The sequence below is a fragment of the Gorilla gorilla genome, chromosome 7 (assembly GCF_029281585.2).
Source record: "Gorilla gorilla gorilla isolate KB3781 chromosome 7, NHGRI_mGorGor1-v2.1_pri, whole genome shotgun sequence".
Classification (NCBI taxonomy): domain Eukaryota; kingdom Metazoa; phylum Chordata; class Mammalia; order Primates; family Hominidae; genus Gorilla; species Gorilla gorilla.
This window is the reverse complement of record NC_073231.2, coordinates 101,084,805-101,112,500: the sequence shown is the minus strand read 5'-3', so window position 1 is coordinate 101,112,500 and position 27,696 is coordinate 101,084,805. Positions and strand designations below refer to the sequence as shown.

Below are 27,696 nucleotides of genomic sequence, written 5' to 3'. Positions count from 1 at the left end.
GGCACGAGCCCGGTTAATTTGTATTTTTTGTAGAGACAGTCTTGCTGTGTTGGCCAGGCTGGTCTTGAACTCCTGAGTTCAAGCTGTCCTCCCACCTGTGCCTCCCCTAACTGCTAGGATTACAGTTGTGAGCCATCGCACCTGACTCAGTTTGTTTTATTTTTTTAACTCAGGGAGTTAAGATGAGATTAAATTGATGACAAAAGGGTTAATTAGTGTGAACATTAAACCGTCTACCTTCCTTCTCTCCATGGCCCCCTAGTTAAGGGTGCCAGACATACATATGGAAATTTAAGGACATTTCTTAAGGTATTTTGGTTTTTGATCTAAAAACTACCTTTCAAATTTACCAGTCGTTTTTCCTCCATGTAATTATTAAATAATAGGATTTCCTTCACTTCCTCATTTCCCCTACAACCCCTCAAAAAAAAAAAAAACAAAATGTTTGCATAAGAATATTGTCCTTCAGTAACTCTTGCTAGAATCTTTTGGAAATTGCCTCTTGCCTAGAATATTTTGGAAACGCTTGTGAAATTACACGGAGGCAACTTTGGATCAATCTAAGAACGTCATCTCCGTTAATTTTTTTGCTGCCTCTTTGGTTTGGTTTTGGTTTTTTGGTGTGTGTATGTGTGATTTCCCAAAGTATTATCCAACTCTGTTACTATCCAGTTCACCTGGCTTACCTCCAGTGACATTTATTTTATTTATTTATTTATTTATTTATTTATTTATTTATTTATTTATTTATTTTTGAGTCTCGCTCTGTCGCCCAGGCTGGAGTGCAGTGGCCCATCTCAGCTCACTGCAAGCTCCGCCTCCCATTCTCCTGCCTCAGCCTCCTGAGTAGCTGAGACTACAGGCGCCCGCCACCACACCTGGCTAATTTTTTGTATTTCTGGTAGAAACGGGGTTTCACCGTGTTACCCAGGATGGTCTCGATCTCCTGACCTCGTGATCCACCCGCCTCAGCCTCCCAAAGTGCTGGGATTACAGGCATGAGCCACCGCGCCCAGTCAGTGACATTTATTTATAAAAATTCACTCTAAGAAGATAAAAGCATCGAAAAAATTCTGAAGGAGTACATAAACAAAATTTCTACAAATTAGTTGAGTTCTGAGCAGCATTTTAAAACAAAAATTAGAAACAACTATAATTACTATGAATGGGCTAACACTCATTTGGCTGGATGTTGTAAATATCACTCTCATTAGCTTTTATTGTCTTGTGTACTGGAATTCCTTATGTATCTATTAGCGCATCTACCATCCCTATCCCACAACAGTGTTGCTTTGCAATTTCTTTAGTACTTTTCGTTTGTCCTTCTAGGGGATAGAACTAGTCTATCAAGGAGCTTTTCAGAGCTGTTCATCTTAGGAGAACTAGCATGCGGAGGGGCAGGATGTATTGAAGCAAGCTGCTCAAAATGGAAAGGACTATTTATGTGGATCTTCTCCAACCATGGGTTGTGTCATGCCTGTTCTTGCTCTACTAAAATTCATCCATAATATTTCTAGTACCTCAGCCCACCTTAATACATTAGATTTTTTTAGTACTAAGTAACATAAAAGCCTTAGTGAAACAGTACTGTTGTCATTTATATTAAAACTTTTCATCTGGCAATGTAGTTGTAAATTGTACAAAAAACAGCAACAAAGGGTCTAAACCTTATACCAAATATAGTCCCAACCTGGTTTATAATGTTATATATTAAAATTTTTCCTTGAGCCAAAATTGATACTTAAAAGCTAGGAAGCAATTTATGTTTGAATTTATTAACAGGAGATTACCTACTATGTATAGCAGTATAACCTGTATCTCTTATAAGAGTTAAAATACTAATATTACCTCTTAAAAAGATACTATAAATGCAAATACTATAAATGACCATGCTACATCTGGATACCAGGAACAACTGCTAATGTAAGAGGTCAAAACATGCAATTTGTTGAAGTGTTCAAAATGAGAAAAAGAAATATGTGATTAGTAAAAAAATTAAAAAAGACTGATGTGGGTTGAGAAGAACTGCAATAGGAATAAAGTGGTTCAGGATGATACAGATGGGAATATTTAAAGATAATATAGCTTTCTAGATGATAACTATAATAACAGCCAACATTTATTGAGCTCTTTCTGTATGCTAAGTGCTTTGTATATGTTATTTCATTTAATCTTCACAATCCCATGCGTGAATACTGTTATCCCCATTTCATTGACCAAATCAATGCTTAGTTACTTGCCTAAAGTCATATTGCTAAATCACAAGGACATAGTAGATCTAGATTTAAGCTTTCTATATAATACCTCTCACATTTAATTATAGGTTTAAGTGTTTACATTTTATCTTAAATATATGTTTTATTTTCAGCAGAAACTATATCTTTAAAAGATTAGAATGTCAGAAACAGAGTCAGAAAGGGAACCAGTAAAAGCTTATTAACATTTGATTGAGATTATTATCACATCAGAAGACCAAAAAGAGTCTTATACAGTCCTTTAAAATTATGAGTTCTCAATGACATGTTGACTTTATTGTTATTACTATAGCAAAGCATAGGCAAGTGTAGGCATTGTGAAATTGTGTGATCTAAGAACAGACCAGAATCTTATGTAAGCTGGTAATTTGGATCTGTAACAGTACTGATTAGGTTGGTGGAGTTTGGATGTATCTGATTCTTGAAATTGTGAAATTGCATGAGGGAAGAGAACCCGGAAAGTATGTCCTGAAAGCCAAAGGAGAGAATTTTAAGAGGACATCTTAGCAACCTCTTATCGAAAAAGAAATATAAGGAATTGGTACCCAACAGTGTCAGATGCTTCTGAAAGATTAAAGAGGATTGGAACTGAGAACCACCATTAGATTGTAGTGATTTGGGCAGTGGAAACCTTCGAGAGAAGAGTTTCACTATAGTTGAGGGATTAGAGGCCAGAAGTAGAATATCATACCTGAAAGAAATTTTAAATAGTCATCTAGATATCATTTTTATAGATAAAATATTTGAGTTTCAGAGAGATTAAATAATTTAAACTAAGTCGGTATCTCTAGACTGGTGATGATTTTGCCACCCAAGGGGCATTTGGCAATGTCTGGAGACGTTTTTTATTGTCGCACCTGGGGAAGGGTGTGCTATTATTTAATAGCATCTAGTGGGTAGATGCTGTAAAATGTCCTGCAATATACAACAGCCTCCTGCCCCCACATACACACCCCAGAGAATTATCTGACCCAAAATGTCCATAGTTCCAAGGCTGAGAAACCCCCGTCTAGGATTAGCACCCAACTGATTCTAAATCTAGTCTACTTGTAAGGAAGTAGAAATCGTGGATATAGACTGTTCTTCAGTAGTGAGTAAGAAAGGGTGGCAGCTTCAAGACAGGGGTTTTTTGAAGTGTCTCTTTGAAGAAGCAAGCCTTGAGCATACCTCTAAGTCAAAGGAAGAAACCAGTATACAGTGAAAGACATTAAGGGTAAAAGTTACAGTACAACTGAAGAGGCTAAGCCTGGAGACAGAATCAACCATTAGGTAGTAGGCAGCCGTCTCTTGCTTTTCTTATATCAGGTTAAATTATTTTACTCCAAGATGTAATGAAGAAGGCCTGTGTTAAAAATTGTCAGAGTAAATACATTTCTGAAATTAGAGAGTTTGACTAAAAAACTTGTCTTCTAAAACAAATAATTTAATGAAGTTATAAAGTTGATGTACAGCATCTACTTCATACAAACGCTAAAGAAAGTTAATCTTGTATAGTATTAAGTGCACGGACTGCCCTAGATTCAATTCCAAGCCTTTTCTCCCACTATTTATATGACCTTGAACAGATTTCTGAATCTCTCAGTGCCTTTTCTTCATCTACAAAACTGGGGTTAAATAAAGATATACTCATGTAAAGACTAAGGACAATGCCTGGGTTATAGTAAGTATTCAGTAAATACTTACTATTTAGTTATTAGCTATTTAGCATCAGCTATTAAATAGAAATTCTATGCAGTAGTGGTTTATATTAATAATCCAGTGATGGCTTTGCCTGCAGAAGGTAGAGGTAGTTGAGTAGTTGAGATATTCTGTCTAACAAATAGCACCTTTTTTTGGGGTGGAGGTGGTCATTTGATTACATGACCTTCGGCACCTCTAGTAAAGAGATATGGTTGACTTACAATGCAACCTTTAGGGGAAAAGTCAGGAAGACTCGTTAAAATTATCTTTGTTTATAATATCAGGTTCTGCTTATTGTACATATTTTGTATTAAATACATGCTTTATGTAATTTAGATAAGTACATACCCAGCTTCCTCTTGAATATAATGTATATAGCTGTAAATGTCTGAAGTATGTAATATCAAGTATGTAATACTATAGAACATATGTGAATTTGTACCTGATAAAGTATATCTTTGTCTCAACAAACTTAGACTATATCCACAGTGAAAAAAATTAAAATCACTTTTATCTTTCTATTATCAGCTCTAATAATGGACTTTAAGCAAAACTCTTCTGATACTAGCTTTATCTGCTCATAAACCTCAGGTAAGTTTTCTTTGTGTATGTTTTCTTTTCAGATCAACAGAAACATTTAAAAAAGAAGATGATCTTGACAGTCTTATTAATGAAATATTTGAAGAGCCCAACTTGGACAAAAAACCCTCTGTAAGTCAAGTGTTATAAATATGTAGTAATTCTGTCATTATTTCAAGACATGTTTAGAATAGTCTTAAAGATGACACAAGTAGCTACCCATTATCTTTTGAATTCTGAGAAATACAATTACTTAAAGAAATTATTACACTTAAAGAGCAGTAGAAGCGGTAAAATATTAGAAACTCTCAGTATGTGTTTCCCTGTGCATTTCTCAGTAAGAATAACAAATTAGAAAAGCTGTTAGCATAGAAGTCAACTCACACATCAAGCGGGTCACTTGTATTTATTTGTGGTATCTAAGGACACTTTTCTAAAAGGCCAAAAACAAACAGCTTTCATTGTAGGAATGTGCTTAGCACCTCACATGCAATGCCATTGCTCTTATCCCATGAAGCAATGACTAAATTGTTAATATTTCAGTTTTTTAAATGTTTATGTGTCTATTTTAGCTGCATAAAAAGTTCGGAAAATAATATAACAGCAACTTATATACTGAACATACCATGACAGCAACCCATATTAAACATATATTAATGTTTTGCCATATTTGCTTTACTGGACCTTTTTTCTTAAAAGAAGTACAAATTAAAGATATAGTTTAAGACCTCTCTAAATCCTACTCTATTGCCTTCCTTCCCAAAGATAACCATTTATCCTTTCCATCCATACATTTATACTTTCATTACATATGTACATAACCATAAACAATTCTAACTGTGTATAGTAGTCCATTGTATAACTCTGCCACAGTTTATCCACTTCCATGATGATGGACATTTAGATTGTGCTCAGTTGTTTGCTATTACAAATAGTGCTTCATCAGATACCTTTTTTTTAATCGGAGAAAAGGCATACAAATTTTAACATGTACACAGGGAAAACCAGTGATTACGCCTTCATTAGATATCTTTACATGGCTTCTTTTACCCATGTACGGAAGTTTCTGTAGGGTGTATAAAGCTAGAAGAGGAATTCCTAGGTCATAAGGTGTGCTCATCTTCAACTTTTCTACCCATTGCCAAATTGTTTTCCAAAGTGACTGTATCACTTAACATTTTTCATACTGGGCAGTATATGAGAATTTATGTATTTTAATTTTTATCAGTATGGTCTGTGTCGAGCATTATCTGTTAGATTTAAAAGAAGGATACAAAAATAGAAGTCTAATTTACAAAGATCACAAAAAAATTTAAGAAATAACTATAGTACCAGGGTTTTGTTTTTTAAAGGATAGGGAAGATAAAAGCAAAACAGTGGACTGAAAATACCTAGGTAATGGTTGTGGTAAGAATATGGATAGGGACCACTTACATTTTTGTCACCCAGACTAAAAATCAAGTGACTAGTATAGATTTTAGAAAATTAAACTTTTTCAATTCACCTGAAGTAAATTAATAAGCACATGCCAAGTTGAATAATATGTAAACACGATAGCAATATTAAATACAGTCATTCCTTGGTATACTCAAGGGATTGGTTCCAGGACCCCCACATATACCAAAATCCATACATACTCAAGTTCCACAGTCAGCCTTACAGAACCCACCTTATGAAAAGTTGGCCCTCTGTACGTGGGGTTTCGCATGCCACAAATACTGTATTTTTGATCCTTGTTTGGTTGGAAAAATTCCACATATAAGTGGACTTGTGCAGTTGAAACGCATGTTGTTCAAGGGTCACCTGTACCCTGCAAACAGAATACTTCCTAAGCACTGAGTAAGTGCGTAAGCACTGAATAGTAATGCCAGTTAGTAGTACTAATTAATGGTAGAAAAAATTACATCATTTTGTTGCTCTTCATTAATCATCTGAGCAATTCATTATTTATTAAGTACTAATAGGGTGCATATCTGTATATGAGGCGCTGTCTTTTCAGTTAAGGTGTTTCAGAAGAAGATAAGTACTTCTCTGGTTTGGCTTTAAGATATACTAATTTGAAATAAAAGTAGCTCTTACAATCATGAAGAAATAAATTTTTAATCATGATCTTTTCCTTTTTTAGTTATGTATTATGTCCAGTTTTCCAACCTTCAAAGGAGACAGCAGGTCTAAGTAAAACATTTATTGGGGAAAAAAAACATGTATTAACAAAAGAAACATAGATAAACAGATAGTCTATGCCAACGTTGTCATTAGAGGCTATATTATGCCCTGACAGTACTACTCCCTCACCGCACCTCCTGCTCTCCCATTCTGTCGCATTTCTGAACTGTTCCCAGACCCACACAAGAAAGCCCAGGAACCAACAACAAACCTCAGAGTGTGCCAGCTTAGAGTCATAAGCCTGAGTCTGGATGGCACATGAAACATGCTCCCCAAACAGAAAGATTCGTGCATATTAATATTTTTCAAACATGTACCAAAATTTTTTCCATTTCTGCTTAACATCAAATAAGAGTTGAGAGACATAGTAAAACAATATTTTCGCCTCTATTAAATTTCCTCACCCACTATGTAAAATGAAGGCATGTCTCTGCATAGTTTAAATTGCCTTTTCTCCATCTCACTTCCTCTCCTTGGCGGTGGTCCTAGTGTGTGGTTGGTTTATGTTGTTTGGTACCATATACCAGTTAACACTTAATAAATGCTTGCTAATGATGATGATACTATGTAACCATATAGGAACTACTGTACGGTTGTGACTAGGTAGTTCTACATTTTCCTTGAACATTTATTGGTTGATACCATTCCATTGGATCAAAATTAATATTCCTGAAGTTACACAGGAGCTTGGTTAGTTTAATTTTAATTCATATGACGCACATTCACAGCCTTTAAAAATTAGTCTGAGGTTTTTTTCCTCCTCAATTGAATTTTTCTAGAATGAAGTTTTAAATAGCAGGTCCTTCATATTAAATCATTGAACTGTAATATTAACTGAAGAGTTATAAAGTGACTCTAAATCTTAGCATGCTAATAATGGCAATATATCAGTTTCCTAGCCTAAAAGTTAGTAGAGTAATTTGCACATTCCTTAGGGAGTTCTACTTCCCTTTTGCCTTTAAAAGGTTTTGATCATTGTTTTTATTTCAGAAACTTAAAAATGATGCCATGAAAATTTGTATTTAAGTCATTTAGAAAATATTCTTGTTATAAGGAATATTAGTTTTCATGTTACAGTTTTCTAAGTTACTCATGGCCTTTTATTGTTTTGCTTTTTTAACAGAAATTAAAATCTAAATCTTCAGGTAACACATCTGTCAGAGCTTCCATTCAAGGCCTTGGTAAAAGGTAAGTTGAGATTGCTTTGGTGAATTATACACACTATTGAGCAAACACTATGAGCATAGTCTAGTAGATTTTGTTACCATTTAAACAGCAGTGACATTGAACAACAAAGCATTGGTTGGCCTTCAGGAGAAAGACCAATAGCAATATCTTCAGTGTTCTTATGGTCTGTGACCCCCTTTGTGTAAAGGAAATTAAATGGGGGATTATTGCTATTGTAAATAATTTTCTGCCATTTAAAAAAAGTGTGAACAGTTTCTCAAAATTAATGTTCTGTTATATTCTTCAGTATTTACTTTGTCCCTTACATTATTTGGCAAACACATTTTTCTTTTACTCATTTTAACTCCTTGAGTGTTCCTGAATGTACAGGTTATATCCAATAAAGCAGTGATCCTACAATAAATATCTCTTCTTTGAAATGGTTGGCTTGCTAGGGAAAATAGACAATTTGATTACAAGACAATTTGATTATTTATAAAGTCAATAAAACCAAAAATTTTTTTAACATGGCCAAATTAACTTCTCCTATTTTTTGTTATAACTTCATATTTTTGCATCTGTTGAACACATCTAGTTGCAGTCCGGTGTACCTTGGTGGAAGCTCTATTCCGTGTGGGATTGGAACAAATATTTCATGGAGGTAGGTTGTCAGAAATGTATTATACTTTCTTACTAGGTTTTTTCCAAATGGATGCCCCATTGTTAAAATGTAGTTCTTATCATCTTTGCATCAATCTGTTTTATAAGGAGAGGTATTTTTATTAGCTAATCTAAGAATTCTTTGTTTTTTATTCTTGGGAGATAGCTATTGAAAGCTGTGATGTTAGGTACGTATTATTCATTTTATGCCCTTTTCTCAGCCCCACTTGAAATGCGTGGATCACTCCAGTCCCAGCTTTGTTTCCACAGGACACAGGAGAGTGAACTTCCTTCCAGGCAGTGGAAGCAAAGTGGCCATGCAGATACATGATGCCTTACCCACACTGCCTTGGCCAATTAGCATGCAAAGCTACAGGTCTGCATTGCCCAAAACATTCTCAAGCGTAGTTGCTTGATTTTACATGTTTACATATTTCAAAAACAAAAACCTTATGTTATTTGTCTCTTCCCTGCCCTTCCTACCTCCGCTTTCTCACTCAGTACCTCTTTCTGGGCAGTCTTATAGTCATGATGCCACCTACCCCAAACCCATATTGTCCCCATAGTCCTAGCACATTCCATTGGCATTTTCATAATATGGGCAAACAGTTTGGCTTTAAGCAAACCCTACTCTCCTGCTGCTTTTGGTTCTATTTTTGGCAGAGTTCTACTTACCTAACTTACTTTATTAAAATACTTTTATCTAATTATTTCTAAAACACTTATTTTCTGTTAATTTTTTAAGAAAGAATGGCCTAAGTTATATGATTGCATGTTGACCACATTTCTGGAGGGCTAACTGTTATATAGTCAAGTGTCACCAACAAGGATACATTCTGAGAAATATGTCATTAGTCATAAGTCATTATGACTTCCTCATGTACAAACATCATAGAGTGTACTTACACAAACCTAGATGATATAGCCTACTCCACACCTAGGCTAGGTGGTATACTAGCCTACTACATACTACTAGGCTACAAACCTGTGTAGCATGTAACTGCACTGAATACTGTAGGCAGTGGTAACACAATGGTAAATATTTGTGTATCTAAATATTAAAAAGGTACAGCAAAAATACATTGTAAAAGATTTTTCAGATGGTACAGCTGTATAGGGCACTTAGCATGGACAGAGCTTGCAGGACTGGAAGTTGCTCTGAGTGAGTGAATGAGTGGTGAGTGACTGTGAAAGCCTAGGACATTACACTAGTATAGACTTTATAAACACTGTAGCTTAGGCTACACTAAGTTTACTTTTAAATGTCTTTAATAATATTAACCTTAGCTTACTGAAACTTTTCATTTATAAACTTTTTTATTTTTTTAACTTTTGATTCTTTTTAATAACAATTTAAAATACATTGTACAGCTATACTAAAATATTTTCTTTCTTTGTATCCTTATTCTATAAGCTTTTTCTATTGTTTCATTGTTTTTTACTTTTTTTTTTTTTTTTTTGAGACGGAGTCTCGCTCTGTCACCCAGGCTGAAGTGCAGTGGCGCAGTCTCGGCTCTCTGCAAGCTCCGCCTCCCAGGTTCATGCCATTCTCCTGCCTCAGCCTCCCGAGTAGCTGGGACTACAGGCGCCTGCCACCACGCCCGGCTAATTTTTTGTATTTTTAGTAGAGACGGGGTTTCACTATGTTAGCCAGGATGGTCTCCATCTCCTGACCTCGTGATCCGTTCTCCTCGGCCTCCCACGGTGCTGGGATTACAGGCATGAGCCACTGCGCCCAGCTCTGTTTTTCTCTTTTTAAACTTTTTTGTTAAAAATGAAGACACAACACTCACATTAGCCTGGGCCTATACGGGGTCTGGGTCATCCATATCACTGTCCTGCACCTCCACATCTTGCCCCACTGGAAGGTCTTTGTTGGGGGGGTACAACACGCATGGGGCTGTCATCTCATAGTAACAGTGTGCCTTCTTCTGAAATACCTCCCGAAGGACCTGCCTGAGGCTGTTTTACAGTTAACTTTTTTTAATAAGTAGAAGGAGTACATTCTCAAATAATGATTCAAAGTATAGCATAGTAAAAGTATGAACCAGTAACATAGTTTATTATCATTATCAAGTATTATGTACTATACATAACTGTATGCACTACTTTTATACAACTGGCAGCTCAGTAGGTTTGTTTACATCAGCTTCACCACAAACACATGAGTAAGCATTGTGCTATATAGGACAGCTATGATGTAACTAGGAATAGGAATTATTTAGCTCCGTTATAATTCTATAGGACCACTGTTGTATATGTGGTCCGTCATTGACCAAAACATCACTGTGGCAAATTAATTATATTGAATAATAGAAGTGGAAGTTAAAAAAACATTGTTGGAGGGTTGTGGTGGTGCCAGCCTACATCCAAGGACAATGCCCAGAAGGTAGGGCTATAGGACAAAAGTGAAATTAGGAGTCTGGAGAAGCCTTATATGGGAACACCAGGCAGCCAACAGGCTAATATAAATCCACTGGAATGTTACCTACTGTTAGAGCTATAAAGAAGAATTAATAGTAATTGAATCATCATGTGTTGAGGACTCTCTATACAAAAAAATTAGAGATACAAACTGCCTGTAGAGGTGGTGTTGTTGCTGTCAGTCCTAAATTACCTGTCTCAACTCAGTTGGGACTTGTCTCCGTCATTTTCAGAGCCATGCCTCCTCTATTCCAGGCATCTCTCAAGTCACCCATGAACCACAGCAGCAGTTTCCCAGTTATCATCCACTTCCATCTTTTCTAGTATCACCCACATATAGCATTCAAGATAATATCCCTAAAATATTATTTTGAGTGCCTCTCCTCTATTCAGAAGGGAAGTGAGAGTTGCCATTTGTCTCACATTAACTCTAAACTCACTATTTGCTTTACCAAATTGTTATCCTTGTTGTTCCTCTTCTCTCTTTAGTTCCTTCAGCTCCAATTAAAGCCTGGGTCAGATATTCCGCTTCCACTGGGATGCTTGTCATTCTGTACTTTCCACTTATGTATTTCTGTGTCTGAGTATATTTACATTTATTCCCTATCTGGAACAACTTCTAATGCATGTCTCCTGCTGCCTTATCTGTTTAATTCACATACTGCAGATTGATTTTTCTATTTAAATTTTTTTGATTTTTTAAATCCATTGAATGCCCATGTCCTAAACCCTGTGCTAGCTTATCAATAAAAGGCAAAACACTGGCCAGTGAGGAACAAAGAAGCAAATGATTACTCCTGTGGCGTGAAATGGAAGGGCTCTGATGACAGAATGCCTGAGTTCAAAGCCTCACTCTGCCACTTACAAGCTCTGAAGCCTTAAGAAGGGATGTTATCTTCTAAAACCTGTTTCCTCACTCTTAAAAACTAAACATATTTCATGGAGATACTCTGAGGATTAAATGAAATAATACATGAAAACTATGCCTATGGTGCAAAAGACAGCTAGGTACTGCAGGCACACTGGGTTCTAATTAAGGTGTCTTTCTCATCCATTAGTCCTGCTTTCTTGTTATGTTATATCTCAGGGACAAGAATCTTTATTCTACTACTAGTTTTCCATTTTATCTCAGGAAATACATATACTTACAGGTGCCTTCTGTTTTTACAAATGATCTTTTAAAAAAAATACATTCTGGTTTACTTCTAAAAAGTAAACATTTCGTTAAGATTTTCTTATGTATGAGATATTTTGTGCGTACTTTGATTTAGTTGTAGCACAGACAAAATCTATGCTAGATGGAATTTCAGTAAACCAAAGAACAGCCTGTTTTCATAGCTCGAGGCTCCTATCACATACTATTAGTCCAAGTGGGATGCCGAAATCAATTATACCCGATTTCTACCTCCTGCACAGCTGTAAGAAGAGATACCAGTTGCATATATATGCGCAGGTAAATGTTTGTATTCACAGATTTTTTATTAGTTGCCCCTTTCATGACACAGAATTTGCACCCATAGAAAGACAAACACATGTGTTCATCTGCAGATGCAAATTTTATGTGTGAAGTACTTTATACTGTCCAGAGCACTTTTTATATATGCATATTGACTTACCTGCTCCACAAGAGAAAAACCCAAGATGCTGATCAAGAATTTTTACCTCCATTTTATAAATGAAGAGATTGAGGTACTTGTGTTAAATTCATCAAACACATATTAACCACCTGATAGGTCCTAAGGATTAAATGAACAAATTTCGATGAACAAATAAATGGACACTTACTGTCTTCAATGAGCTTTCAGTCTAGATGAGGAGATAGGCTTTAAATAGATTATTCCACAAATAAGTATTTATTTTCCATTTGATATGTGACATAAAGGGAACGTATGGGATACTATAAGCATAAATAATGGACACTCTAACTAATATGAAGGGTCAGGGAATACTTCTCTGAGCAGATAATCAAACCACAATATGAAAAATGAGTAGGAGTTAGACAAAGAGAGGTGACCATTGGAGCCAGAGCACACACATGTTTAGAAGCTCCCTGAGAAGGGGAGGAGCTGGGGGTGTTCCTCTGGTGGAAGGAACAGAGAGTATCTGGCCATGCTGGAGCATAATGAGTAGGGAAAGAATGGCCACTGACTGGGCTGGAGAGAGAGTGGAGGGACATTTGGCTTAGGGTCCTGTAATCCTTTTGAGGATTTTGGAAAAAGTTTGTCCTGTGTTCAATGGGCCAGATTTGTGTTTCTTAAAAAAGTCATGTTGGCTGCTGTGCAGAAAATGGCTTGGGAGTTGGAGGGGCAAGACAGGAAAGGACACAGGAAGACTAGTCAACGGGCAGTAGTTAGAGTGGTCCAGGAAAGAGAAGATGGGAGCTGTGACCTGCGTGGTAGCAATGGCTATAGGGAAAAGGTCAAATTTGAAATATTTAGAATATAGAATTGACAGAATTCAGTGATTGACTAAGGAGGGTAAGAAAGAAAGTTGTTAAGAATGACTCCCAAATAAGGTGCCTTGCTCAAGGTCATATCGGTTATTGCAAAGGAAGGATCCAGATTGGTTACTTGACTCCTAATCCATTATGCTTTCTATTATACCACTTAGCAGAAAGCCATGTAATATGGGAAGAATCTTAGCTGATGTTGCTGTTGGAACTGCTGTTATCTTCAAACTGTCCAAACATCAAGTTTCTCTAGTCCCATTGTGCAGATCTGATAGGATTTAACAGAGAACCACAGTGTCTGGGCAGATTATATTGGGTTGGATTTGGGACATTCCTGTCGTAAACATCTTTAAAATAGTGAATTCTACTTTTTAGCTGGACAGAAGAACAAAGCTCTTGGTGACATCTTATGTGTGATTCCCTCTACATTTTAGAGGGAAAGACCTGACAGTTTGTCTTTCACTGGAGTCATGACTTTATATTAGATATGCTTTTATGTACATAGTTATGAAAGAGAAATATATTTCAGCCCTGAAAAGAGTACTGATTTACATGGCCAGGGCATAAAGGAAATTGAATCTATCCTGCCTATTTGCGTTGTTTGATTTCTAGATACAGCTCTGGCTTGAGGTAATGCTGAATGACTTTAGATTTTAGAAAAAGATTTGTCTTTCACTTGTTGGTGGAAAAGGGGAGAGAATAGTAGTAGGAAGCATGGTGGCAGTAATAAGTACTACAGATAAAATGAAGGCATTTTCCAGCCAATCGAATTTTACTCTCAATTATTTTTTAAACAACTTGCAAGACTGGATTATTCCATAGACTGGTACTAATTATGATATAATAGAGTAAATCATAGCAGTGGAATGATTTCTCAGCTGCAAGTTAGTTTTATGTTTCTCAAAGGACAGTGTTTGTAGGAAAATGTGGTGGTGTGAATAGATTTGAATAAACTACTAAATTTTAAATTAAATTAAAAAGCTGTATTTAGCATTATGGTTGAGATTTTACACATACAAAATGTCAGGAAATTCTAAATTATAGTTCCCACAACAGCAATAATTCAGCCAAATTGCACATGTGTATTAAGGCATTAAAGTTAACACTCTGTGCAATCATGTAATAAACTATATATGCATAAGAAAGCAGGTCATAGTAGCTTTGGTCACTATCAATTTGCATTTCCTGACTTGTACATTCGAAGTCTGAGTTCAAATGTGTACAAATGTAGTTGTTGAATTTCCAAATGTAGAAATGCAACTTCATAAATTGCTAACAGTTTGAAAGAAAATATGGACTTGCCTATGAAACTTGTATAGATTTTAAATGTTTCATTATTATTATGGTTAATAGTATTTTTAGAAATACAAAGCATTTATTCTCAAAGAAACTTTCAGGCCAAAAGTATTTGCATTTTGAAATTAGCGTATCTGAACATTGAAGGGAAATAAATGAAAAAAATCTAATGATGAGTTTATTTTTTCATTACAGAAGTATTACGTGCTTAATGAAAGAATAAAAACAAAATTGAAACATGTATAAAGAAAAAGATAATAATCTCCCTTCCTTCCCTTCAACCGCTCCTGATGCAACCAGGGTTACTGTGTAGTATATAACTTTCTACATTTTGCTCCATGTTCTTTTTTTTTTTGAGACAGAGTCTCGCTTTGTCGCCCAGGCTGGAGTGCAGTGGCGCGATCTCCGCTCACTGCAACCTCCGCCTTCCGGGTTCACGCCATTCTCCTGCCTCAGCCTCCTGAGTAGCTGGGACTACAGGCGCCCGCCACCGTGCCCAGCTAATTTTTTTATATTTTTAGTAGAGACAGGGTTTCACTGTGTTAGCCAGGATGGTCTCGATCTCCTGACCTCATGATCCGCCCGCCTCGGCCTCCCAAAGTGCTGGGATTACAGGCATGAGCCACCGCGCCCGGCCATTTTGCTCCATGTTCTTATAAACTTCTAGCCACCTATATAGGAATTTTTTGTGGGGGTCGTTTTTACAAAAATAGGATCATGCTATATATGTTAGTGTGCACCTTGCTTCACACATCCCTCCAGGTTAGTATATAGTTTAGTTATCATGAGCATTGTTTCTTTCTTCTCTCACTACAATCAAAGCTCTATGAAGACAGAATCTCATTAGCACATACCAGACTCTCAATAAATATTTTTTAAGTGAGTGAATGAATGCATTATGCCAAGTTGTGAGGAAGCAAACAAATACAATCTTTTCCCAGCGCTTAAGCAGCTTATCTGAAAAACAGATTCATTTCAGTGTCATGTGACATATTCTTCAGTAGAGATATTCCTGAAAATTTCAGTAGGGAGGGGAGCATTTAAAGAAGTTAGCTTATATGAAGATCTCCCTCAGACGTAATTTGAAAACTATGGAATTAAAAGATCTACAAATCTATTTTCTTTCACATCTATATAATATATGTGTAAGTTCAGTGTACAAGATCATAGTAAAATAGGTAGGTTTGTGCAAAAATTTAACCTTAAGGTTTAGACCATAAATAACGCTTTTGTATAAAGATTTATAATCAGATTAATCTGTACTTTTCTGTTGTTTATTCAGTAATCTGTAATATGTGGTGTATCCTATAAATAAATCACTGTGTTTTCATTGGTATTTGAAGATACCAATAATCTTTAATACACAGTTTTTTTCTCTGAACAGAGCATGTGACCATCTGCGTTGTATAGCCTGTGATTTCTTGGTAGTCAGCTATGATGACTATATGTGGGACAAATCGTGTGATTATCTGTTTTTCAGGTATGTTGCTAAAGAACTTCACTCTGAAAAAAGTACCAAGTAGTTTATATTTCTTATTTTGATATATTCTCTCTGGGTGGATTCGGCCAGATCTTGTGGGCTTCACCTCTTCAATATAGTCATGTGCTGCATTATGATGCTTCAGTCAACAATGGACTGCATATATATATACACATGGTGGTTCCATAAGATTATGACGGAGTTGAAAAATTCCTATCACCTAGTGACATCGTAGCCTTTGTAATATACTGCAATGCATTGCACATGTTTGTGGTGATGCTGGTATAAACAGTAACATGCTGTAGAGGTTTGTAGCCTTGGAACAGTAGCCTATACCATATAGCCTAGGTGTGTAGGCTATACCATCTAGGTTTGTATAAATCCACTCTTTGATATTCCCACAATGATGGAATTGCCTAACAAAGCATAAGCAATGCATGACTGTGTTTCTGTCATCCATCTCCTTCTCTCCATCTGCCTGCTGTCAGCCTAGATAAGGACATGTTACTTCTGGATAAGAATGCAGAAGTAACCTCCTCACTGGTTTTTCTGGCTACAATCTCTTCTTTCAGACCATCCTTCCCTTGTTCAGAATTAAAGCATAGCTCAGAGTATACCGTCCTCCTGCTCAACACCCTTCCACTTACAGAATAATGTCCAAATTCCTTAGCATGGCATTCATGACCCTCCATAATCCAGCTCCCATCCATCCATCATCCAGCTTTGTCTTCCCACAATGTATATTTCACCTTTGCAAGATTTTAGCTACATCAGAGTACTCAAGGCTCCCATTCCCTCTGACTTTGTACAACCTCTTTACCTCTTAGGATGCCTTCCCACCATTTTATCTACCTAAACCCTACCTGTCCTTCAGAGTATAATTCATCACATGTCTTCCATGATTCTTTCACCACTCTCTCAACTGGAAGAAAACTCTTCCCTTCCTGTGTATTCACGGTGCTTTGGACCTATTATATACTGTAATATAAAACTGAAGCTCTTAGGTTGGTGTATGACTACCTTCCTCCTTGTGGCTGACATAATGTCTTGCTCATATTTATATAATTTGTACATTCTTATACACTTACAGAATACCTACTATCTTTAAGGTGTTACAAGTTATAAAAATATATTTGAACTTTACATTGACATTTTCAAATAAAAATTTAAAGCTAAAAATTAATACAGTGTAATATTGCAGCACTTTTCAATAGCATAAAAAAAAGGGTAAGAGACTTTCCCCTACGCCTCTTTTGGCAGCCATTCTTGGGTAAATCTATGAGTATACCCTAATTTAATAGTTTTTAAACTTTTTCACATCAAGAACCACTTTGAAAATCTTATGAAATCTTTGAATGCCCCTCATACACATACACACAATTCAAATATAAAAATACATGGAAAAATTATAACTTGAAAAATTTTACAGTTTCCAACCCAAATAAAGCGTAATGTGGACCACTTGAGGTCCACCCACCTTGGCTCCCCAAAGTGCAGGGATTACAGGCATGACCCACCACACCCAGACAAGTTTTAGAACATTCTAAAAGAAGTGTCAGCTATACTTATTGACCACCTTGCCACAACAGCTGAAGAAAATGCTTTTATTTTTCTATTAAATCGTGTTTTCTTTAAGAATGGAATGATTTTTCCTTAAGCTTTTAAGATACGTGCATTTTAAAAAGCATTTCAAATGTCATAATTAGATCCCTGCCTATTCATGATTCCTAATCCTAAAATCGCTAAGGATTCAGTCAAGTATCAAATGTTAAGTTTTCAAAATATTTTGCAGATCAAATAAAGGACATTTTTCCTCAACAACTTAGTTTTGGCGGGGTTTTTTTCTTTCTGTTAAAATTTAGATTATTCATTTCTTCCCTTAGCTAAGTCATTTAGCTAGTCAGTCTGTTTCCTGAAGTCAGACAGTTGGCTTGGAAAATCTGTCAGGTTTTGTGAGGTTCTAACCTTCTAAATTGTGCCTGAATTTCGTACAGTTTAATACTGAATGTGGTGCCCATTGACCACCAGAGGGCACTTTGTAGCCTGCCTTCTGTTGCAGTGATATCCACAAGCAATGGTTAGGTACCGTATCTCTTTTTCTGGTATTCATACTGTATTTCGTCCTTTCACTTTGTATTTTTTCATCTTTTTTAAAAATTTTTTCTACTTTTCTTTGCCATGGAATGTTTATATGAACTCATTACATGGATTATCATGAAATCATAATTGATTTTTTTATTAATTAAACTTCTGTAGTCTTTTTTATAATAGTATGAAATCCAGTGGTTATCATTTTTATGATGGCCCTACTTGTTGATTTAATTATTTCAACATTATTAATATTTATTTCAGGATAGACATTTTTGTTGCTGATAGTATGAGTAAACAGATCATTGAAGCTAATGAAAATTTTCTATAGTTAATTCATCAGAAACCTATGATCTTTATGCCTCTAATGTTCTCTCAACTTGCCATATTACAGGCTTTTAAAATATGGCATAAGTGAGTATCTGAGGTAGGAGATGAACCACCATCCTTTCCACCCTATTTTCATATTATTTCATCTCTGATAGGGCGTTTGTAATTCTTCAGCCCTTTAGGTTATTGTGTTCTTCAACATTCAATAAACTGGCCTAGAGGATTGCCATAAAAAGTACAGATTATCAAAGAAATACCATCAGAAAGAGAACACTGAAGCATATCTTCTAATGTTAGTGTGAGGGGATCTAGGTTGTTTAGTGTTCAGATACAGGGAAGATAAGAAAATAGGCTGGGCACCGTGGTTCATGCCTGCAATCTCAGCGCTTTGGGAGGCTGAGGTGGGTGGATCACTTGAGCCCAGGAGTTTGAGATCAACCTGGACAACATACTGAGACCTCATCTCTACAAAAAAAAATTGTTTAAGCTGGGCATAGTGGCACATGCCTGTGGTCTCAGCTACTTGGAAGGCTGAGGGGAAGCCTGGGAGGTCAAGGCTGCAGTGAGCCATGATCGTGCTACCGCACTCCAGCCTGAGTAACAATGAGACTCCTAAAAACAAAAAAAGAAAAGAAAAGAAAGCAATGACCTTTTTTTTTTTTTTAATCATTAAGCACTGAACAAAGCCACTATGCTAAAACTTTCCTGTTTTACTAATAGGAACAACATGCCAGAATTCCACAAATTAAAAGCAAAGTTGATAAAGAAGAAAGGAACACGGGCATATGCCTGCCAGTGTAGCTGGAGAACTATTGAAGAAGTGACTGACCTTCAGACAGATCATCAGCTTCGCTGGGTTTGTGGTAAACATTAAGAATGCAGACTGCACATTCGGACAGATGCATCCATGAGAGTGGTCTCCATGAATCATCATCATGTTTAGACAATAGTCCCTAGCAATACCATTCCCTGTGGGAAAAGGCAGTGAATTTTATTGATACAACTACATACATTTTTGAAGACCAAATGGACTAAGGAAGATCATGTATTATAACACTTTGGAATTATTCCTGATATATGGATGTTTCACTTAGTAACAGGCATCTACATTCTTTACTAATCTGTCTTCTGTTTAATAGAGGTTTGATTATGGAGTTCCATACAAATATCTAGTTTTTCATTAGCAACTGCAATATTGATTGCTAATACGTTTAGCAAATCATTCCCCAACTTGTAGCAGTTAAAGTGGATAAAGCCGGCCAGGGCAAAGAGGTCATTTAGGGGTGTCTACAACACTTCCTCCAGTCAGATCTTTTGTTGCCAAAGATCATAATTTAGACATGGCAGAAACCAGATGATCAGTGGCTGACTGAAGGGTGTTCAGAAGTAGTTACAGGTATTTTGCAAAAACACTGCCTCATAGCTGATCTTACCTCATCAACTCAAAGCAATGTTATGCACAATATTAAATATATGTTACTAGTTTTAGCTTATTTTTCCCTCTTTTGTTCATTTAACTATCAAAAGTTATTTTCTATTTTGATTACCCAATAATATATAAAAAGAGTTTGATGCACCCAAAATCACAAAAATCCTAATACATACAGGTTATTGTTGGATTTTCCAAGTACTTTCTATCCTTTAATGCCTAAAACTCCATCAAGTGAAGTAAACAGCAAGTAATATAATTTTTCAGGCAGCCTGTGGACTTCTCTGGTAGGATCAGGTTGACATATCGTTTATTAGGTGAGTAAGTGAAAAGACAAGTAAAGCATAACTGAACCAACAGGTAACCTATTGGGCTCCTTCCTGACATCACTGAGATCTGAGGAGCCCTACAATAGCAGCACATTCAGGAAATCAGGTCCCTCAAAATTTCTAGCTCCCAACCCCATTGAGAGATTTTGGGGGCTTTCCAATCTGCCACAAACTCCCTGCTACATATGTACTATATAGTTCAAATGTGTGATACAGAGCACCCTGAAAGGGAATAATTGAAACAAAGTTATAATCTTCTTAGTCTTATGCTAAATTTATTCCAGCCACCCTACTGAAGGGAGGAAGATCTGATCATTAGAATCCTTTTCCTAGCCATGAACATTTACATACTTGTAAAATTTATTGTAGTAAGTCTAGAATTGCAACAGAATAGATCTTATAATGGCCAATCCTCACACTTTTGTATTAAGGATATTATGACAGACTAAGCATGGTAGCTCACGCCTGTAATCCCAGCACTTTGGGAGGCTGAGGCAGGCAGATCAGCTGAGGTCAGGAGTTCAAGACCAGCCTGGCCAACATGATAAAACACCATCTCTACTAAAAATACAAAAATTAGCTGGGCGTGGTGGTGCATGCCTGTAATCCCAACTACTCGGGAGGCCGAGGCAGGAAAATTTATTGAACCTGGGAGGCGGAGGTTGTAGTGAGCCAAGGTCGCGCCACTGCACTCCAGCCTGGACAACACAGTGAGACTCTGTCTCAAAAAAAAAAAAAAAAGACATTATGACAGATTTTATCTTTTAATAAAAATGTATTATATCCCTAAAGGTATATCTATATGTAATTGAGTCAGAAACCTAGGGGGATGTCGACTGAAGTCTACTGCTGGAAAAAAATAGCAGAGCAACAAGATCCACACATTTAGAACCTCATAGAATTTGACACATTATTCATAATGGTGCAATTCTTTTTTATTCCAGTAAGCAAATTTACTAAATCACTAATTTGAAAAAAAAAAATTTTTTTTTTTGAGATGGAGTGTCACTCTGTTGCCAGGCTGGAGTGCAGTGGCACGATCTCTGCTCACTGCAACCTCCGCCTCGCAGCTTCAAGTGATTGTCCTGCCTCAGCCTCCCCAGTAGCTGGGATTACAGACACACACCACCACGCCCAGCTAATTTTTGTATTTTTAACAGAGACATGGTTTCACCATGTTGGCCAGAATGATGTCGATCTCCTGACCTCATGATCCGCCCTCCTCAGCCTCCCAAAGTAGCCTACATTGCCTCTACTTTGAAGGGACAAAGTTGTCCTGGTTTTTCTTCCCTTTTATTATTTCATTATAACTATCCTAAAACTTACATACATTGCCTATGTTTGGCATTCCATAACATAATAATTATAATAATCCCCCAACGTCAGAAATGTATGTGTGAGTTCCCATGTTTATTGGCAGTTTATAAGCTTTTTAATATTGTACTATTTTAAACTAAAATGTAGAAAGAATATTATGTTTATATACAGTCAGATAAATTATTAACTGTTGTAATTTAAGCTGAAAATGAAACTATTTTAGTATCAGTATAGAAGAAAAGTATAGTTTCTAATCATCTATAATTTTAAAATGCAAAGCCTATAAAACTTTCAAGATGTTTTGCCTATTTGTTTTTAAGATTTATAATAATTTTCTATTTTTAGCAAGTAGCTATTTTTAAGCCAGGTAACTTCTTTATTTGAACTGTATTATACTCTCAGACCCTCATCCTGCCTAGAAATGAGTAAGTAATAAATAATTACTCTGTATTATTTACTTCTTTTATTTTATAGTAAAATATTCATTTGGATGGACATTAATTTGAAATCATTTTGATGTTTTTTTTTTTTTTTTGGGACAGAGTCTCTCTCTGTTGCCCAGACTAGAGTGCAGTGGTGCAATCATAGCTCACTGCTTCCTTGAACTCCTGAGCTAAAGCAATCCTCCCACCTCAGCCTCCCAAAGTGCTGGGATTACAGGTGTGAACCACCATGCCCAGTCAAAAAAATTTTTTTAATGTCAACAGAAAAGTTTCCAAGCATCCAGTTAAACAGATAATTTGTCTACACTGGGGAGGAGAAGTATGCCATAACTCTGATTGTGTGTGTGTGTGTGTGTGTGTGTGTATACATGCGTGTGTAAAGAGAGTATGTGTGTGCATGCATGTGTAAAGTACCATGGGTATTCAAAGGAACAGGTCCAAGTTTAGGAAGAACAGGCCATGCTGACTTGGCGGTGTATACCTAGAACCTGTTCGTTGATGTCAGTAAACTTAGTACCTTTTTTCTTAGGCCCGAGAATATGTCATCAGACTATGAATCTGAATTGCTTTCTCTCTTTTTCTTACTGATATTTAAGAATATGAAAGAAAAAGGTCTTTGTATCCAAAAGCATTGTGATGAAGCTTAGCCATGAATTTCAAATGCTGATATTTCTAATGTTTTAACAAAATCTCTATCAGCCAACCTAATGCTCCCAGTAATCAGCAATATCTTTTGTATAAAATAGTTCCTGAAGCAAAGAAAAAATTTAAAATACGCAATCTCTTTAGAGATTTCATATCTTATTGTATTTCATTGGGTTTGTGACATCATTTTGTGCCCTATTTTAAGAATGCACTAGAAAAACCAAAAAAGAAAAAAGATTGCATTAGATATGTATATATACAAGTACATGATAATTAAATTTGACTTTCCCCAAATGCCTTGAGATAAGGGATGACCAAATGAGGTGTAACAAAGTCAGAGTTCAGAGTCGTGTCCCTTAGAAAGTTACATGACATTTTGGGCTTCGTTCACATTAACTATATGAATTATAATACCACTTTTGTAAGTTTGTTGTAAGGATTAAATCATATAACACATGAAAAGTGACTAGCATAGTGTTTGGTTCAGAATAGGTGCTTAATAAATGTTCTCATTCTTTTGTTATTATTATACTTTAAGTACTGGGATACATGTGCAGAACGTGCAGGTTACGTGCAGGTTTGTTACATAATTATACACGTGCCATGGTGGTTTGCTGCACCCATCAACCTGTCATCTATGTTAGGTATTTCTCCTAATGCTATCCCTCCCCTAGCCCCCTAGCCCCCAACCAGCCTCCGGTGTGTAATGTTCCCCTCCCTGTGTCCATGTGTTCTCATTGTTCAACTCCCACTTATGAGAGAGAACATGCAGTGTTTGGTTTTCTGTTCCTGTGTTAGTTTGCTGAGATGGTTTCCAGCTTCATCCATGTCCCTGCAAAGGACATGAACTCATCCTTTTTTATGGCTGCATAGTATTCCATGGTGTATATGTGCCACATTTTCTTTATCCAGTCTATCATTAATGGGCATTTGGGTTGGTTCCCAGTCTTTGTTATTGTGAATAGTGTTGCAGTAAACATACGTGTGCATGTGTCTTTATAGTAGAATGATTTATAATCCTTTGGGTATATACCCAGTAATGGGATTGAACTTCTGGTTCTAGATCCTTGAGGAATCGCCACACTGTCTTCCACAATGGTTTGTTCTCATTCTTTTTCCTTTTAAAATAAATACCGTCTAAATTGAAGTAATAGTGCAGCATGATTCTTACAACAAGTAATTTGTAAAGATGTTTGTTTTATTTATTCCCTATGAGGAAAGCAGCAATGCGATCATTTATTTATAACTAGTGACTGTACACATGGCGACTTTTATTTTATATAAGTTGAAGCCACAACTTTCCTATTAAAAAAAAAAAAAAAAAAAAGGTTGCTCCCCCTAGCCTGCCTCTTTCTGTGTGGCTTAAACCTAAGTGGGTCATCATGAAGGCATTCAGGCCTTTCATGGTATCTTTTCAGTTTCATCTGCCTCTGCTTTCCTCCTCCTCCAACCAAACTGCCTACCTGCTGTTCTTCAGATATACTCCCTCATCTTATCCCTTCAAAATCCAACTCATTTTTCAAAGCCAGTATCTTGTACAACAGCAGTTCTCAAAGTGAGTTCCACTCTCAGGGGTCTTTCAGGTAGTCCACAAGATCAAGTCTATTTTGAGTCAGAAGATAACAGTTTCCTTCTTCACTGTGTTGACGTTTGCACAGATGGCGGAAATGGTAGCTAGCACTGCTGGCACCTGACTTAGCACCATTCAAAGCAATGATGCTATGCACGTCCCATAAAAAAAAAGCCAGTTTCAGTTAAGAATGTCCTTGATAAAGGCAGTAAAAATTATTATCTTAGCCTTCAACAACTTGTCTTTTAAATATTCTGAGTGACTAAATGGGAAGTACAACTAAAGCACTTGAGCAATTGTCTGAGTTGTGAGCTGAATGAACTGCTTTTTTCGTTGAACCCATTTTTGCCTAAAACAACAGCTGATAGACAAAAACTATGAGTACTCAGAAAAGTAATAATATGAGTCTCCTTCAAGAAAATAACTGACAGAATGTTAAGTGAAAATTAGAATTTCAAAATATTTGTATCCACTGTGAGCATGTCCCCATTATTTAAATTCTTTCCAGATAAGACTAGTGGTGATATTAACAAGCAATTTTTTATACTATATAATGAAATGTGACAATATTTGGAAGATCTGTATAATTCAGCAAACCAGTATTGCCAAAAGAACCAATACATGATATAACAAAACTATACATTTAAAATGCAAGATAGACCAATAGATTTTAACATAACTGCGTGCTGAAAGTTCATTTGATATGATTTCAGTTTCTACATTGCAGCTAACTTTTAAGAAACTACTCCTTGTGAAGTTTTGATGTAGTATTGATAAATAGGTACAGTTATCTGAAAAGACTATTAAAATATTATCCTCTTTTCCAACTATAAGTCTGCATGAGGCTGAGTTTTCTTCTAAGGCCTCAGCCAAAACAACCTATGTCAAGAGAGCGAATGAGCAGTAAATATGAGAATCCAGCTGTCTTCTGTTAAGCCAGAGATTAAACAGAGCAGCAGAAATAGAAAACAAATGTCACGCTTGTCACTGCATTTGTTTTGGAAAATGTAGTTATTTTCATAGAAATGTGATAACATATAATGGGTTTATTATTTTTAAGTATAGTCTTAGTGTATATTTTTAATGTTCTTAGTTTTAATTACTAATACAGTAAAAATCAATAGATATAACCCCAAAAAACCAAGCTCTTGGGGTTAAGAATGTAAAAGGGCCAAAAACATACACTAAGGAAAAGACAATAAATGATGCTGGGAGAAAACTGGATATCCCTCTGCAGAAGAATGAAACTAGACCTCTATCTCTTGCCCTATACAAAAATCAAACCAAAATGGATTAAAGATTTAAATGTAAGACCTCAAACTATGAAACTACTAAAAGAAAACATTGGGATGCACTCCAGGACATTGGTCTGGGCAAATATTTCTTGAGAAATACCCCACAACCATAGGCAATCAAAGCAAACATAGACAAATGGGATCATATCAAATTAAAAAGTTTCTGCACAGCAAAGGAGACAACCAACAAAGCGAAGAGACAACCCACAGGATGGGAGAAAATATTTGCAAACTTTCCATCTTACAAAGGATTAATAACCAGAATATATAAGGAGCCCAAACAGTTCCATAGGAAAAAACTAATAATCCAATCAAAATGGGCAAAAGATTTGAATGGACATTTCTTAAAAGAAGACATACAAATGACCAGTAGGCATATGAAAAAGTGCTCAACATCATTGATCGTCAGAGAAATGCAAATCAAAACTACAGCAAAATATCATCTCGTACCAGTTAAAATGGCTTGTATCCAAAAGACGGGCAATAACAAATGCTGGTGAGGATGTGAAGAAAAGGGGAACCCTTGTACACTGTTGGTAGGAATGTAAATTAGTACAACCACTATGGAGAACAGCCTAGAAGTTCCTCAAAAAACTAAAAATTGAGCTACCATATGATCCAGCAATCCCACTGCTGGGTATGTACACAAAAGAAAGGAAATCAATATATTGAAGAGGTATCTGCGCTCCTATGTTTGTTGCAGCTCTGTTTACAATAGAAGCAACCTAAGTGTTCGTCAACAGATGAATGGATAAAGAAAATGTGGTACATATACACACCGGAGTACTATTCAGCCATAAAAATGAATGAGACCCAGTCACTTGCAACAACATGGATGAAACTGGAGATGATTATGTTAAGTGAAACAAGCCAGACACAAACATCACATGTTCTCACTTATTTGTAGGATCTAAAAATCAAAACAAGGAACTCATGGACATAGAGAGTAGAAGGATAGTTACCAGAGGGTGGGAAGGGTAGTGGGGACCTGGCAGGGTAGGTAAGATGGTTAATGGGTACAAAAAAAATAGGAAGAATGAATAAGACCTACTATTTGATAGCACCACAGAGTGACTACAGTAAATACATAATTAATAATTAATTGTACATTTTTAAATAGCTTACAGAGTATAATTGAGTTGCTTGTAACCCAAAGAATAAATGTTCGAGGGGATGGATACCCCATTCTCTATGACGTGCTTATTTCACATTGCATACCTGTATCAAAACATCTCATGTACTCCCATAAATATATACACTTACTGTGTACCCACAAATATTTTTTTAAAAAAATTTAAGTGTAAAAAAGTTATGAGACGAAAAATGTTGAGAACCATTGTACACAATCCTGATTACCCTTCCTAGGCCACCCTACCCCAGCCTAAAGATGTAATTTCTCCCTCTCCCATCTGCTTTCAGACTTTGTTTCTCATATAATACCTTGAATTGTAATTATTTGTGTGCGTATTGTATTCATCTTGGAGATTAGATTTCAAGCTCTTTAAAGTCTCTGAGTGGTACAGGGGAAACTGGGAGAGTTTTGTCACTAACTTCCTGGGATCACTGTAAGTAAGCCAGAGTGTCTTTGGGCTCATCTGTGAAATGAGGGTTGGATTATTAAGTTTTCTTTGTTTGTTTGTTTCTTTGTTTGTTTTGAGATGTAGTTCCACTCCTGTTGCCCAAGCCGGAGTACAATGGCATGATCTAGGCTCACTGCAACCTCCACCTGCCAGGTTCAAGCAATTCTCCTGCCTCAGCCTCCCGAGTAGCTGGGATTACAGGTACCCACCACCATGCCCAGCTTATTTTTGTATTTTTAGTAGAGACGGGGTTTCACCATGTTAGCCAGGCTGGTCTTGAACTCCTGACCTCAGATGATCTGCCTGCCTCGGCCCCCCAAAGTGCTGGGATTACAGGCATGAGCCACCATACCCAGCCTATTAAGTTTTCTTATAACTTGCAGATGGTATGAGTACTGTTCCTCTAAAAGTATCTTGGTGCACCTGGTGTTGTCCTATCTACACATTGGGAGATGTGATGTGTGTGGTGGGGAAGATCCCAGATTCTGGGGTCAGAGAGACATGGATTCCAGAA

General features: G+C 36.4%; 1 protein-coding gene across 2 annotated transcripts in view; it reads left to right on the top strand.

Annotated features, from left to right (window-relative positions):
• CFAP418 (cilia and flagella associated protein 418) overlaps positions 1-23,884 on the top strand; it is a 24,874-nt gene extending 990 nt beyond the window's left edge. The window contains exons 2-6 of one of the 2 annotated variants that reach the window (XM_019032885.4): positions 4,559-4,646; positions 7,804-7,868; positions 8,443-8,508; positions 16,061-16,156; positions 19,295-23,884. In XM_019032885.4, the coding sequence (XP_018888430.3) occupies positions 4,559-4,646; positions 7,804-7,868; positions 8,443-8,508; positions 16,061-16,156; positions 19,295-19,448 (469 nt within the window). In that variant the 3' untranslated portion in view covers positions 19,449-23,884. The remainder of the gene's footprint in view (positions 1-4,558; positions 4,647-7,803; positions 7,869-8,442; positions 8,509-16,060; positions 16,157-19,294) is intronic. The other variant, XM_031014171.3, reaches the window with a different exon arrangement.
• The last annotated feature ends 3,812 nt before the right edge of the window (positions 23,885-27,696 follow it).